General features: G+C 31.4%; 3 protein-coding genes across 3 annotated transcripts in view; 1 reads left to right on the top strand and 2 right to left on the bottom strand.

Moving 5' to 3' along the window:
* The window catches only part of LOC120130612 (salicylic acid-binding protein 2-like), a 33,149-nt gene extending 24,416 nt beyond the window's left edge, over positions 1-8,733 (top strand). Inside the window, exons 3-5 of the mRNA XM_039147821.1 lie at positions 4,032-4,396; positions 4,474-4,608; positions 8,425-8,733. Coding sequence (XP_039003752.1) covers positions 4,034-4,396; positions 4,474-4,608; positions 8,425-8,721 — 795 coding nt within the window. The 5' untranslated portion in view covers positions 4,032-4,033 and the 3' untranslated portion in view covers positions 8,722-8,733. The remainder of the gene's footprint in view (positions 1-4,031; positions 4,397-4,473; positions 4,609-8,424) is intronic.
* Positions 2-2,315, bottom strand: LOC120131042 (pentatricopeptide repeat-containing protein At3g50420-like). Its single transcript, XM_039148149.1, is given in 2 exon segments — positions 2-1,362; positions 1,365-2,315. Coding segments are annotated over 2 exon segments (2,115 nt in total). The 5' UTR covers positions 2,173-2,315; the 3' UTR covers positions 2-55.
* Positions 8,734-8,865: 132 nt separating the features above from the next.
* Positions 8,866-11,271, bottom strand: LOC120130783 (methylesterase 9-like). Its single transcript, XM_039147942.1, has 3 exons — positions 10,891-11,271; positions 10,644-10,781; positions 8,866-9,201 (listed from the first exon to the last, which is right to left on the bottom strand). The coding sequence occupies exons 1-3, from the start codon at positions 11,254-11,256 to the stop codon at positions 8,920-8,922; spliced, it is 786 nt and encodes a 261-aa protein (XP_039003873.1). The 5' UTR covers positions 11,257-11,271; the 3' UTR covers positions 8,866-8,919.
* Between the last annotated feature and the right edge of the window lie 1,314 nt (positions 11,272-12,585).

The following is a 12,585-nucleotide window of genomic DNA, read 5'->3' as shown; positions in this document are numbered from 1 at the left end:
GTGAATATATAATTACCTGGGGTAAATCACATTTAGTTGAGTTTCTGATGTTAAACTAAAAACTTGGATGAAAGTCGTTTGTTACTGATCTTGTCATGTTCCCTCGTAACCTATGCAGTTCAGTTTCTGCATCGTAAACCTGCGGGTGCAATTGATCTCCCGACGCGAATACATGAATATTGTTTTTATCTTCAATCCAACTTAGGCCAGGATCCTTTTCCAACGTCAAGTCTCTGATCTTTCTCCTCATTTCTGCTACATCTCGCCATCTCTCTGTTGCAGCATAAAGATTGGAAAGCAAGATGTGGGTTCCACTATCACTTGAATCAACCATGAGAATTTGACCCGCTGCATAAACTCCTTTCTCCAACCTTCTGAAAGTGACACAAGAGCTTAGCAAAGTTCTCCAGAGTTCCAAACGTTCTTCACTGTATGGTGATTTGATGATCATCTCCTCTGCTTCGTCTAACAACCCAGCTCGACAAAGCAAACTCACCATGCAGGAAAAGTGCTTGGGTCCTGCGGTGCAACCATTTTCCGTCATACAAGCCCAAATGAACTTTCCTCTCTCAACCAAGCCACTGTGATTACAAGCAGATAGGAGAGACAAAAATGTTACTTGATCTGGCTTTAGTTCTTGTTTTAGGATCTCGTCAAATAGCTTCAATGCATCTTTTGCCATTCCATGGAGGCTATATGCCCCAAGCATTGCATTCCAACACTTCAAATCTGGGTAAGAAACGTAGGAAAATATGGATTTAGCTGCTTGAAGGTTTCCATTTTTGGCATACATATCAATCAGACTACCACAAACAGACATTTCAACTTCATATCCAGATTTCATAGCCTGAGAATGAATCATCTCACCTTGTTTCAGCATTGCAAGGTCAGCACAAGCACTTAATGCACCACTGAGAACAAAGCTATCAATCTTAAACCCCATTTGACACATTTGAACCAACAATCTAATTGCACTCTCCCCATCAGCCATTCTAGAGTAACCCATAATCATTTCAGTCCAAAGAACCACATCTTTCTTCAAGATCATACTAAAAACTGCCTCAGCAGATTCACTGTCACCATTTTTGAAATACATGGACACTAGAGTGGTTCCTAAGAAAACACTATTTCCCATTCCTGATTTTGTGATTTGACCATGCAAGGGCTTCCCATAATCGGATGCTAGGAGTGCACTAGTTGCAGAAATGACAGAAGCAAAAGTGTATTCATCAGGCTTAAGAAAAGGCATCCCCTTCAACTCAACAAATAGCTCCATGGCTCTTATGCCATCTCCATGCTCTGCCAATCCCGCAAGCATTGAATTCCAAGAAACCAAATCAAAGTTTTCAATCTTACTAAAACATTCAGCCCAGTTTCAATGTCACCACAATTGCAGTACATGTCAAGCAAGGCATTTTGCAAAGGTAAATCAACTACAATATTCGAAACAACGATTTGGGCATGGATAGCTTTCCCCCAGTTATAATTCCCAACCTTACCACAAGCATTTAACACCATGGAATATGTAAATGGAGTTGGGTAAACCCCAGACTTAATCATTTCAAAAAAGAAAGCCAGCCCTTCATTTATCTTACCATTCCTCAAGTTTCCAAATATTGTAGAATTCCAAGCAACAACATCCCTACCGTCTATACAAGCAAAAATTGCATTAGCAGACTCCAAATCCCCACAATTCGAGTACACCCCAAGTAAGGCAGTTTGAACACAAACGTCACCTAAAAAACCAAACTTTACAACAAGAGCATGTATTGACGAACCAATCAATCTATCCTCAACCAACAAAGCAGCTTGTAATAAGCTCGTGAAAGTGGCACCATTAGGCCTTAAACACTCAAAACCCATCTGGGGAACCAATCTAAAGGCTAAGTTAGCATGGTTTGGTGCTCGAGAATACGCTGTGATGAGCGCATTGTATGAAACTACATTTCTATTGGGAGTTTTGTCGAACACTTTCTTGGCATCCGAGAGGGAGTTGCATCGAGAATACATAGAAACAAGGTTGTTGTGAACGTACGGGGAAAGGGAATTGAGGGGCGTAGTGGAGATGGTCAGTAGGAAAGCGTGGAGCTGACGCGCTTTTTTTAGGGTCGTTATGGAGCTGCATTTCTGTACGAGGGAGGCTAGGTAGGAGGTTTCATATGACGGTGGCATTTACGCGGCCGAGGAGAGCAGGGGATGTGATCGTAACACAAAATTGATGCGCTTTGAAAGAAAGTGGAGTTCCCTTAGTTACTGCAACATTTTGAATCGCCAAAAACAGATCTTTGCGGTGGATTGGTCATCAATCCTCTCTCAAAAATAAATGAACAAATAAGTAACTAAGATTGATACAGTCCTGAAATCAATGCAATTCTTTAAAATTTGTATACCTAAATTTTGAAGATAAATTGTGATAAATACTTACACGAGCACTATCATTCATTGTTCGACTTATATTCATACTAACACACATCCAAGTATAACACATTATTTTTTATTTTTTATAATAACATAATAAAATTATTTTATTTCATTAAAATTTATTTTTAGGATAAACTATACAAATGGTCATTGAACGTTTAGGTTGCTTGCATTTTGGTAGCCCAACTTTTTAAACTTACAATACATTTATCAAACTTTTAATTTATTTTTAGTAAGGTTATTGACGTTACCTCCCGTTAGTTTTATCTAACTTCTCATGTTACTAATATTTTTTAGCTTAAGAAAAATTAAAAAAATATTCCCAAAACAACACCATATAAAATTTGAAAAAAGTTAAAAGTGTTTAAAATTGTTTCATCGATCAAATGACTTAGATAAAACATGTTTAATTTAGATTTTCCGGTTCAGGATTTTTTTAGATTATCGATTGTTGGCGGATGAAAATGAGGTAGAGAAAGACTTGAAGCAACAAAAAAACCATAAAAAAAAAAAAAAAAAGAAAAATAGAATTCCTAAATCCTAAATTACTCCTCTCTTAACACGAGTTAGAATCAGGTACAATAAAATTCCCAAACAAACCACCCAAATCACTTGCTCAAACTTTCTTCCCCTTTCCATGGATCTCATCTTTCTTAGTAAACCAACAATAACAGTATGTGAATGTGAATTCAATGGGGTATTATACCAAATAATTATGTGAATGTGAATTCAATGGGGTTTTATACCAGATAAAAAAATTGCAATTTCTTCTAGATACACGTCCATGATTAACGCACTCAAAGAATTTCCTTCCAACATTATTATTCGTCCAAATTGTACGTAGGGTAGCTGACATTCCATAAAACATGTTGGGATTGAAGTTGGCATCTCCATTACTAGCTTTTATTGTTGATCAAACAAAGAGAATAGAAAGAAAAAAAAACTTGATTTTTATGATTTTCAGTCAATTTTGGGTGAGGAATTTTTTTATCAAGTTGAAATGGGTCAAAGGATTATTTTATTAAGCCAAAAAGTAATAGTAATGTGTCACGTCAGATAAAACTAACGGGAGGTAACACCAGAGATCTTACTGGAAACGAACAAAAAGTTAGATGGTTGTATTGCAAATTTTAAAAGTATGGTGACCAAAATACAAGCATCCTAAAAGTTTGGTGACCATTTTTGTAGGTTACCCTTATTTTTATTAACCATTACTCGTGTTTCTAGTTAAGTTGGGGCAGTAGTATTTTCAACAAAAGCATTGAGATGTTACGATGTTATCCTTTAGAAATTGAATATTGATTTTGATGTTTAACGGCCGACCATTGCCATATGATGCTCTCTTTGATTCCGTCGGAAGGATTTCAATCCCAGAAATGGAACAATGAAAGATGGATTTTTTGCTTATATAGAACAATAATGCTCATCTTTTAGGTATGACGTTTTTGTTTTATGGTAACTTTTATTTGTTATTGGAAAAGAAGGAAACAAAGACACTATAACACACTGAAAACGACGATGAAGTTGACGAAGCCGCACATATTTCTGATATAAATTGACAAAAAGGATTCCAAAGGGAAGCCATTGAAGTTAAGAGACTGAAGCAAAAGAGATGGAAAGGAAGAAAGAGGGTCATTTTGTGCTAGTTCACGGAGCCTGCCATGGAGCTTGGTGTTGGTATAAAGTGATAGTTCAGCTCAAATCAATGGGCCATAAGGTTACAGCTTTGGACATGGCTGGTTACGGTGTTCATGCTAAGCAAGTTCATGAGATTCACTCGTTTTTCGATTACTTTGAACCTCTGATGCCCTTCATGGCGTCTCTAAAACCAGAGGAGAAGGTGATTCTAGTGGGTCACAGTCTTCGTGGGTATAGCATATCAGCTGCCATGGAACAATTCCATGAACAAGTTGCTGTTGCAGTATTCGCCACTGCTTTCATGCCAAGTCCAAATCTGCCGTATCTTTCTCAACAGGTACATGATCTTTTGCAGTTCTTAATATAAAATCATATATCCGCTCCTGATAATTGTTGTTTTTTTTTCTAGTACAGTTCGATAAAACAATGGATTCTGACAAGACCATGGACACAGCGTATGTGTTCCCCAATGGAACAGATAAGCCTCCATCAGGACTATTGGGGCCTAATTTCATGGCAACCAAGTTATACCAGTTATCCCCACCTGAGGCAAGACTTGTCAAATTCAATCAACACCCTTCATTATTTACATATTTTTTCCACTTACTAAACTTAGGGCTGTAAAATCAGGTAATCGGACAGGTTTCAGTCGGATCTTGGTAGGTCGGGTAAAATCGGGTACAAGTCAACTCAGGTTGATTTGACACTAGATCCAGATCAGGTTCAGGTCAGGTCAAATCAGTTCGGGTTATTTTCAGGTTGATTTGACACCAGATCGGGTTTAGGTCGGGTCATTTTCAGTTCGGATTGATGTCAGTTCAGGTAAAAACAGTTCAAATCCGAAGCAGATAAAGAACATGTTAATTCAGGTTCGGGTGGACTTCAGTCGGATCTCGTTCAGATCGGGTCACATCATTGACATATAAAATTCAGGTCGAATGTTTATCGGATACGGATTGAGTTCAGGTCGATCATTTTTATTTTGTTGGATTAATTATTTTTTCATCTTTCGTGATTGTTGAATTGCAAGTTGTAATTGTATATGATTTCGAGTAAATTAAGAGAAAAATAAATATTCATGGATCAATTTTGTAAAAAATATAAATTTAATGACAAAATTGAAGAAATGTAAAATTACAAATAAAATATTAAAATATAAATTAAACAACACACATAGGAAAGGGACTAAATCGAAATAAATTTAAAATGTGAGGTTTAAATTAATATAAAAAAGGACTAAATTAAACACATTTAAAAAATTATGGGCCAATTACAAAAATATAAATAAATAACAACTAACAATGTAATATGTAAATATAAATTTAAGGACTAAATTGAATACATATAAAAGTGAAAGACTTAAAATTGAAATAAATTAAAAAACACAAAAGGATTAAATCAAAATAAATGCAAAATGTAAAGAAATAATGAAAAATATACTAACTTGCATTCATTTAAAAATTGAAAAAATATAATATATATATATATAATATAAAATTATATATAAACTATATTTATATTATAAACTATATAATTGTTATAAACTATATATATAAATTATATTTATGTGAACTATATATATCAACTATGTATATAAAATTATAAACTATATTTATATTATAAACTATATAATTATTATAAGCTATATATATAAATTATGTTTATGTGAACTATATATATAAACTATGTATATAAACTATATATGTATAAACTATAAAAAGTATATAAACTATAAAAAGTATATAGTTTATAAAATATTATATATTAATATAGTATATATATATATATATATATATATATATATATATATATATATATATATATATATATATATATATATATATATATATATGTGTGTGTGTGTGTGTGTGTGTGTATATATATATATAAAAACTATATATGTATAAACTATATAAAATATATAGTTTATATGTTATAATTTATATTAATATAGTATATATGTATGTATTAGTCTATTTAGGGTTTAGGGTTTCTATAAACTATATATTTTATTACTTATATAGTTTATGCATAGTATTTCTATAAACTATATAAGTAATTTACTTTATATAGTTTATATATATATATATATATGTATATGTATATATATATATATATATATATATATATATATATGTGTGTGTGTGTGTGTGTAGTTTATATATATATACATGGTTTATACATACATTAGGGTTTAGGGTTTAGGACTTATTATTTATGGTTTAGGGTTTGGGGTTTAAGGTTTATATAAATTATATACTTTATTACTTTATATAGTTTATGCATAGTGTTTCTATAAATTGCATCGAATTGAAAATTTAAGAAGATATTTATAATTAAACCATGACTAAAATGAAAGAAATTAAAAATCAAATACAAGTGGAAAAATGATGATTGTTGGAGGAGCATGAGTCTAATTAACCCAAAATATCTTGTTGGACACTATATTTGGTGGCAACTTCCCAAATTTTCTATTCCCTCTAAATTCTCAATTTCCCTCTAATTTCCCTATATTCTCAAAATTTCCTAATTTCCCTCTAAATTCTCAAATAAAATCAAAATTTTCAGACAAAAATCTTTCTTTAAAAAAATTTTCTCCCACCACTCACTTTGAATAATATATATATATATATATATATATAATTAAACATAAGTGACTAAAATAAAAGATTCTAAAATTAACATTAACATTTAATAATTATGCACATTAAAGAAAGAAAGGAAAATTAAAATAATTAGAATTTATATATATACGTTAATGAAGCTTGGAGTCTTCTTGGAGAAGACAATATCTTGGCCATTGGATCTACTTTTGATCCAATGGTTGGAATTTGTTGGTACATTTAGTCATGGATCAATGACATCACACCACCTAAAAAGTTAGGTCAACATTTAGTGCTTTGTCTTCTTTCAAAAACCAAAGTCAAAATTTTTTCCTCCTACACCACAAAAATCGATGGTTAGGAGTAGTTTAGGGTTTTTTTATTTATTAAATGCATATATTTGTAATACATATAGGCTAATTATTAAGTGTTAATGTTAATTTTAGAATCTTTTATTTTAGTCACTTATGTTTAATTATATATATATATATATATATATGTATATACTTATATATATATATATATATTATTCAAAGTGAGTGATGGGAGAAAATTTTTTAAAAGAAAGATTTTTGTGTGATTTTTTTTGATTTTATTTGGGAAATTAGGAAATTTTGAGAATATAGGAAAATTTAGAATTTAGAAGTAAATTGAAAAATTTAGAGGGAATAGAAAAATTTGGGAAGTTGGCGCCAAATATAGTGTCCAACAAGATATTTTGGGTTAATTAGGCTCATGCTCCTCCAACAATCATCATTTTTCCACTTGTATTTGATTTTTAATTTCTTTCATTTTAGTCATGGTTTAATTGTAAATATCTTCTTAAATTTTCAATTCGATGTCATTTATAGAAATACTATGCATAAACTATATAAAGTAATAAAGTATATAGTTTATATTTATATTATTTTTCATTTATGTTATAATTGTTAGATAATTTTTTGTACAAAAATTAAACGGTATAGTTTATATTTATATTTTAGAGAATTAATCACGTTTAATACTAATAATCATTTATTATCAAATTAATTATTATTTTATTGTCAAAATTATTTATATTATTAATGTAAACCATTAATATATATTACATAATAAATACTTTTATTATTAATATTATTTTTTCTTTATATAAATTAAACTATATAATTTATATAAATTAAGCTATATTAATTTTCCTTTGCATTATTAATAATATTTTATCTAATTTACATTTAAATAATTTATTAATTTTATTAAATAATTTTATATAATAGGTCTATTTATTAATATAATATCATATAATATTTTATATAACATTTAAAAAGTAATCATATTAATATTTTAATTACATCATAAGTTAAAAAACTGATAATTTGTAATATTTCCATGGTAATATATAAGTCAGATAAATATCAGATCAGGTCATTAACAAGTCAGATCATTTACATGTCAGGTTAAAACAGGTCAGGTTGAAAACATGTCAGATTGAAAACAGGTCGGGTAATACCAGTTATTTATCAGGTAAATCTCGGGTTCGGGTTCATATCAGTCGGATGTAGTTCGGGTTCGGGTATCATATTTTCGGTTCAATTCGGGTTCAGGTCGGGTTCGGATCCATAATTTACAGGTCCAAATCGGGTTCAGGTCAACACCAGTTTCGACTCGAGTCGGTTTTGGATCGCCACAGTACAGGTCAAAAACAATTTTAACTCGAGTCGGTTTCAGTCAGTTTTACAAGTGGGGTCAGCTTTTTACTGCCCTAATTAAACTCTCCATTGTGCAGGATTTAGCGCTGGCACTGACTTGGGTCAGACATGTTGGTCTCTTTCGTGATGAAGAATCAATCAAGGCTGTTGCAGTCACCAAGGAGAAGTATGGATCGGTTCATCGAGTTTTCGTCGTGTGCTGCAAAGATCATGTCATTAAAGAAGAATACCATAGGTGGATGATCGAAAACAATCCACCCGATGAGGTGAGGTCGATTTCGGATTCGTATCATACGGTCATGTTTTCAAAACCCGACGAACTGTGCTCTTGCCTTCAAGAAATTGCAGACAAATACATTAGAGGAAGCCATTGATGGCTACTCTCAATACTTTGGCTTTTAGTTTACTGCTTCTAATACCTTAAGCCATAAATAAAAGTGGTAGTCGTTTTCATTGTGTATAAAATATAATCCCATGATTTGTCATGCCACTAAGATATTACCATAGATTCATGGTGGATTTTATTAATTAAAAATGACATCTTGTTAACATGCAATACTGTATGAAAAACATTAAGCATATCTGTTTGCAATGTCCAAGAGAATGTGAGAAAGTTGTTTGGTTTTGGAGAACATTGGCATATGATCGGCACCAGAGATCTCCATCACAGCTTGAGGGGGATTGTTGCTGATCATCCAGCGCTGGTGTTCCAAGTGCATCCCTTTATCCTCCTCGCAAACTACAAAAACCCTTGTCACTGATCCATACCCTTGTTCCGAGAATTTCTTCGCCTTGGACAATTCATGTTCGTACAATGATCCTGGCCTCACCAGTGTTTTCGCCAGTTCCAGGTCCTTCAGAAGAAAAAATATACTCAGCAATTTATTTTATTTATGTTATACCTTCGGAAACTTAATTTTATCTTACCAAATAGAATTTCTCCGCTCACCTACTAAGATCATATTTAGAGACATTTGTTCGAAATAAAGAATCCTCAACGACACTTTTAATAAGTCTTTTAAAATTGTATTTGTACACTTTATTTTACTGATTTTTCAAATTCGATCAAAAAAATTTATACTTTCTACCTAAAATTCTATCCGACCCGAGCTTAAGGTTGTTTTACTCGATCCAAAATTCGATACTACTTTTGAGATAAAATCATACTCCGGTCAAAATCAACTCTACTCGACCCGACCCGACCCGAAAATATAAATGTATTAATTGCATTCAATAAAATAGAGACTTAATTGAAAAGAATAATATAAAAATGAGTATTATTGCATTATCCCTAAATATATAATATATAATTATATTATTTTCGGGACGGGCCAGGTCATATATTTTCACCTAAACTCAAACTCTACCCGACCCAAACCTATTCTCTAAAAAACTCGACCCTAACTTTTTTAAAAACACTCGACTCAATCGGAGTAGGTCATATCAACACCTATAAATTTGGATCTCATACCCAATTATCCATCCCTAATCATAACTCTAAACATGACACGAACATAAATTCCAATGATAAAGAGGAAAAAGGACTTCTCTTTCTAGAACTATTTCTACTTTGAGGCAAATTATGTATAAGTTTTCTATCATATATGTATCATTGATATCTACTTTAAGGCAAATTATGTACAACTTTTCTATCATATATGCATCATTGATATCTACTTTAAGGTAAATTCTGTACAACTTTTCTATCATATATGTATCATTGATATCATGGATCGATTATCGTCTGATTACCAATTACAATTCTTCACTTAAATTAAAAAAGATTAATTACCCACAATCTATATATTCAGTTGATTCCTATCAACGATTTACAAGGAAAATATGTATGACATAATGTTAAGATTAGTCACTAACGTTTACTATAATGGTTATTTTGACCCGTATTTCTTTTTATAATATTTTGATCTCTAACATTTTATTTTGGGAGAAAAAAGATCCCTCTACGAACAAAAATCATTACTTAACACTCTAAAATAGAAGTTTTTTACCCTAAAATAAAACATTGAGGACTAAAATGCTCTAGAAAAAAAAGCAAGAGCCAAAATGGCTATTCGGTTAAACCTTAGGAGTATTTTTGTTCTAAAATGAAATATTATAAGTAAAAATACTTTTTAAAAAATATACGATTTTTTATTCTAAAATAAAACGCTAGAAACCAAAATACTTTAAACAAAAGAATATTAACAAAAATGAGGATTTTAATCATTATTACAAGCTAATTTTACCATTATGTGAATATGTATCAAAGGATAAAATACACGGGGACGGAATTTACCTCAACAGGGGATAGGTGATAGAGCTGGTATAAGAAATTTGGGCCCATTGTTCTTATCGTGAAAGGTTCTTCTGGGCTGCCTACGGTCACGGCTTCAAAATCTGAGGAGTTACTTTCCTCTGTGCCCCCCGCAAAATACTTCAAACAAAGAAATTACAACATTTGATTCTATGAGCGTTAGATATGTGTTGGACATGGATATGTTCAATATCCAAAAAAAAAAAGCCGAAAACAAGTTGATAAGTACCTTTTCTATGACATACGAAGGTTGGTGTGCAGTATCCGGCATAAAAGCCGTTACGAAAACGCCGGCCGAGATCTTATGTGGGAACAAATCCATGGCAAGGGCCAAATTCATGCCTCCTAAGCTATGTCCGACGAGGATGGCCTGTTCGTTCAGAGATGCCAGGAACTCCAACAACGGTCTACTGTATTCCTCGAACTTACCAACATCATGGATTGCCTTCATGTTTACACCAGAGCCTGATAGGTCCAGCACTATGACCCTGTGACCGTATGACTCTAGCTGCGGTTTCAGCTTGAACCAGGTCCAAGCACCGTGGCACATACCATGTACTAGAACAAAATGCTTCTGGTTCTTTCTCTCCGCCATTGTGTGTGTGTGTATGTTTTTTTTTTGGGTGTTAAATGTTATGGTTGTGGTTCATTCATAATGCACTTTAAAGGTCTGGAGTGTAGATCCATCACACGATGATTATCGACGAGAAGAAAGAGAAATTGAAAAGATAACCATAGTTGGAAGCAAATTGGGTCTCTGTCGGCTTGCAAAACTTCTAGGTTTCTCTGGTTTACTTTTGGGTAAAGTACTTAAATCGTCCCTCGACTATAAAATATTATTTTATTGAGTTATACGACTATTAAAAGTTATAAAATAATCTTTTGACTATAAGATATTGTTTTATTGAATCATCGATTATTAAAAATTATGAAACAACTACTCGACTATTCATAAGTTCAAACTTATTCTTTTTTATTAAAAAATTAATTGACGCTACATTAAGCATTGACATTACATGAAACAACGATAACATAACATAACGTGTTTACAGTTCAAACGGTTATGGGAGCAAATTTTATCATATCCCAGTTAGCCACCAATTTTTAACCAAAAAAGGATAAATCTAGAATATATAAATAGTCGAAGGACTATTTTATAGCTTTTAATAGTCAATGATTCAACAAAACAACTTCATATAATCGAAATACTATTTTATAGCTTTAATAGTCAGAATACACAACAACAAAATATTCCATAGTCGAGAGATTATTTATATAATTTGCCCTTAACTTGTTTAATTATTGAATTGAATAACATTATCTATAAGATACGTATGAATTTATTTAAACAAAATTACTATAATGAAACTACAACAAAAGAAATGTTAGAAACAAACGTATTTATGATTAAAAATAAAATATTATTTTATCAAAAATATTTAAATAAAATTAAATAATTTTATAACTATAATTTGATACCAATAATCAGGTGAGATGAGACATTAATTGATTAATAAATTAGATATAGGTAATTATAAAAAATAATTAAAATTTGATTGACTTATACTATTAAGACTTTTCTGGTTAAATTTCTTAGTTGAGAAATGTAAAACGTTATGGGTTATCTCACACCCAATTTGGGTTTTTAGAATTTACTAAAAATTCCACCTGTCTAAATTGAGCTTATAAGTTTCTGTGGTACTTAATTGAAATGTTTAAGATTGTAACTGACTGTTGTTGTTGAATGATTTAATTTATAAAGAAATTGTTTAATTGAATTTATTTAGATTCATTGTAAAAAAAACAAAAATGGTTTAGTTTTCTTAGTGTTATTTGTTAAATAATTAATGTAGTAAAAAAATCCTCGTTGACCAGACCTTGGGTTGAAAGAGACAAGTAATTCTACTGTACTTAATATATAACT

The sequence above is a fragment of the Hibiscus syriacus genome, unplaced genomic scaffold (assembly GCF_006381635.1).
Source record: "Hibiscus syriacus cultivar Baekdansim isolate YM2019G1 unplaced genomic scaffold, ASM638163v2 tig00110548_pilon, whole genome shotgun sequence".
Taxonomy (NCBI): domain Eukaryota; kingdom Viridiplantae; phylum Streptophyta; class Magnoliopsida; order Malvales; family Malvaceae; genus Hibiscus; species Hibiscus syriacus.
The sequence above is the reverse complement of the archived record's forward strand: the minus strand, read 5'-3'. Positions and strand labels throughout refer to the sequence as shown.

Bases quoted from the DNA above. Each gene is read 5' to 3' on its own strand.
- LOC120130783 (XM_039147942.1), bottom strand. From the start codon at position 11,256: ATGGCGGAGAGAAAGAACCAGAAGCATTTTGTTCTAGTACATGGTATG. The intron at 10,782-10,890 runs GTACTTATCAAC...CTTTGTTTGAAG, and splicing joins CTTCGTATGTCATAGAAAAG to TATTTTGCGGGGGGCACAGA. The intron at 9,202-10,643 runs GTAAATTCCGTC...TTTCTTCTGAAG, and splicing joins ATCACCTATCCCCTGTTGAG to GACCTGGAACTGGCGAAAAC.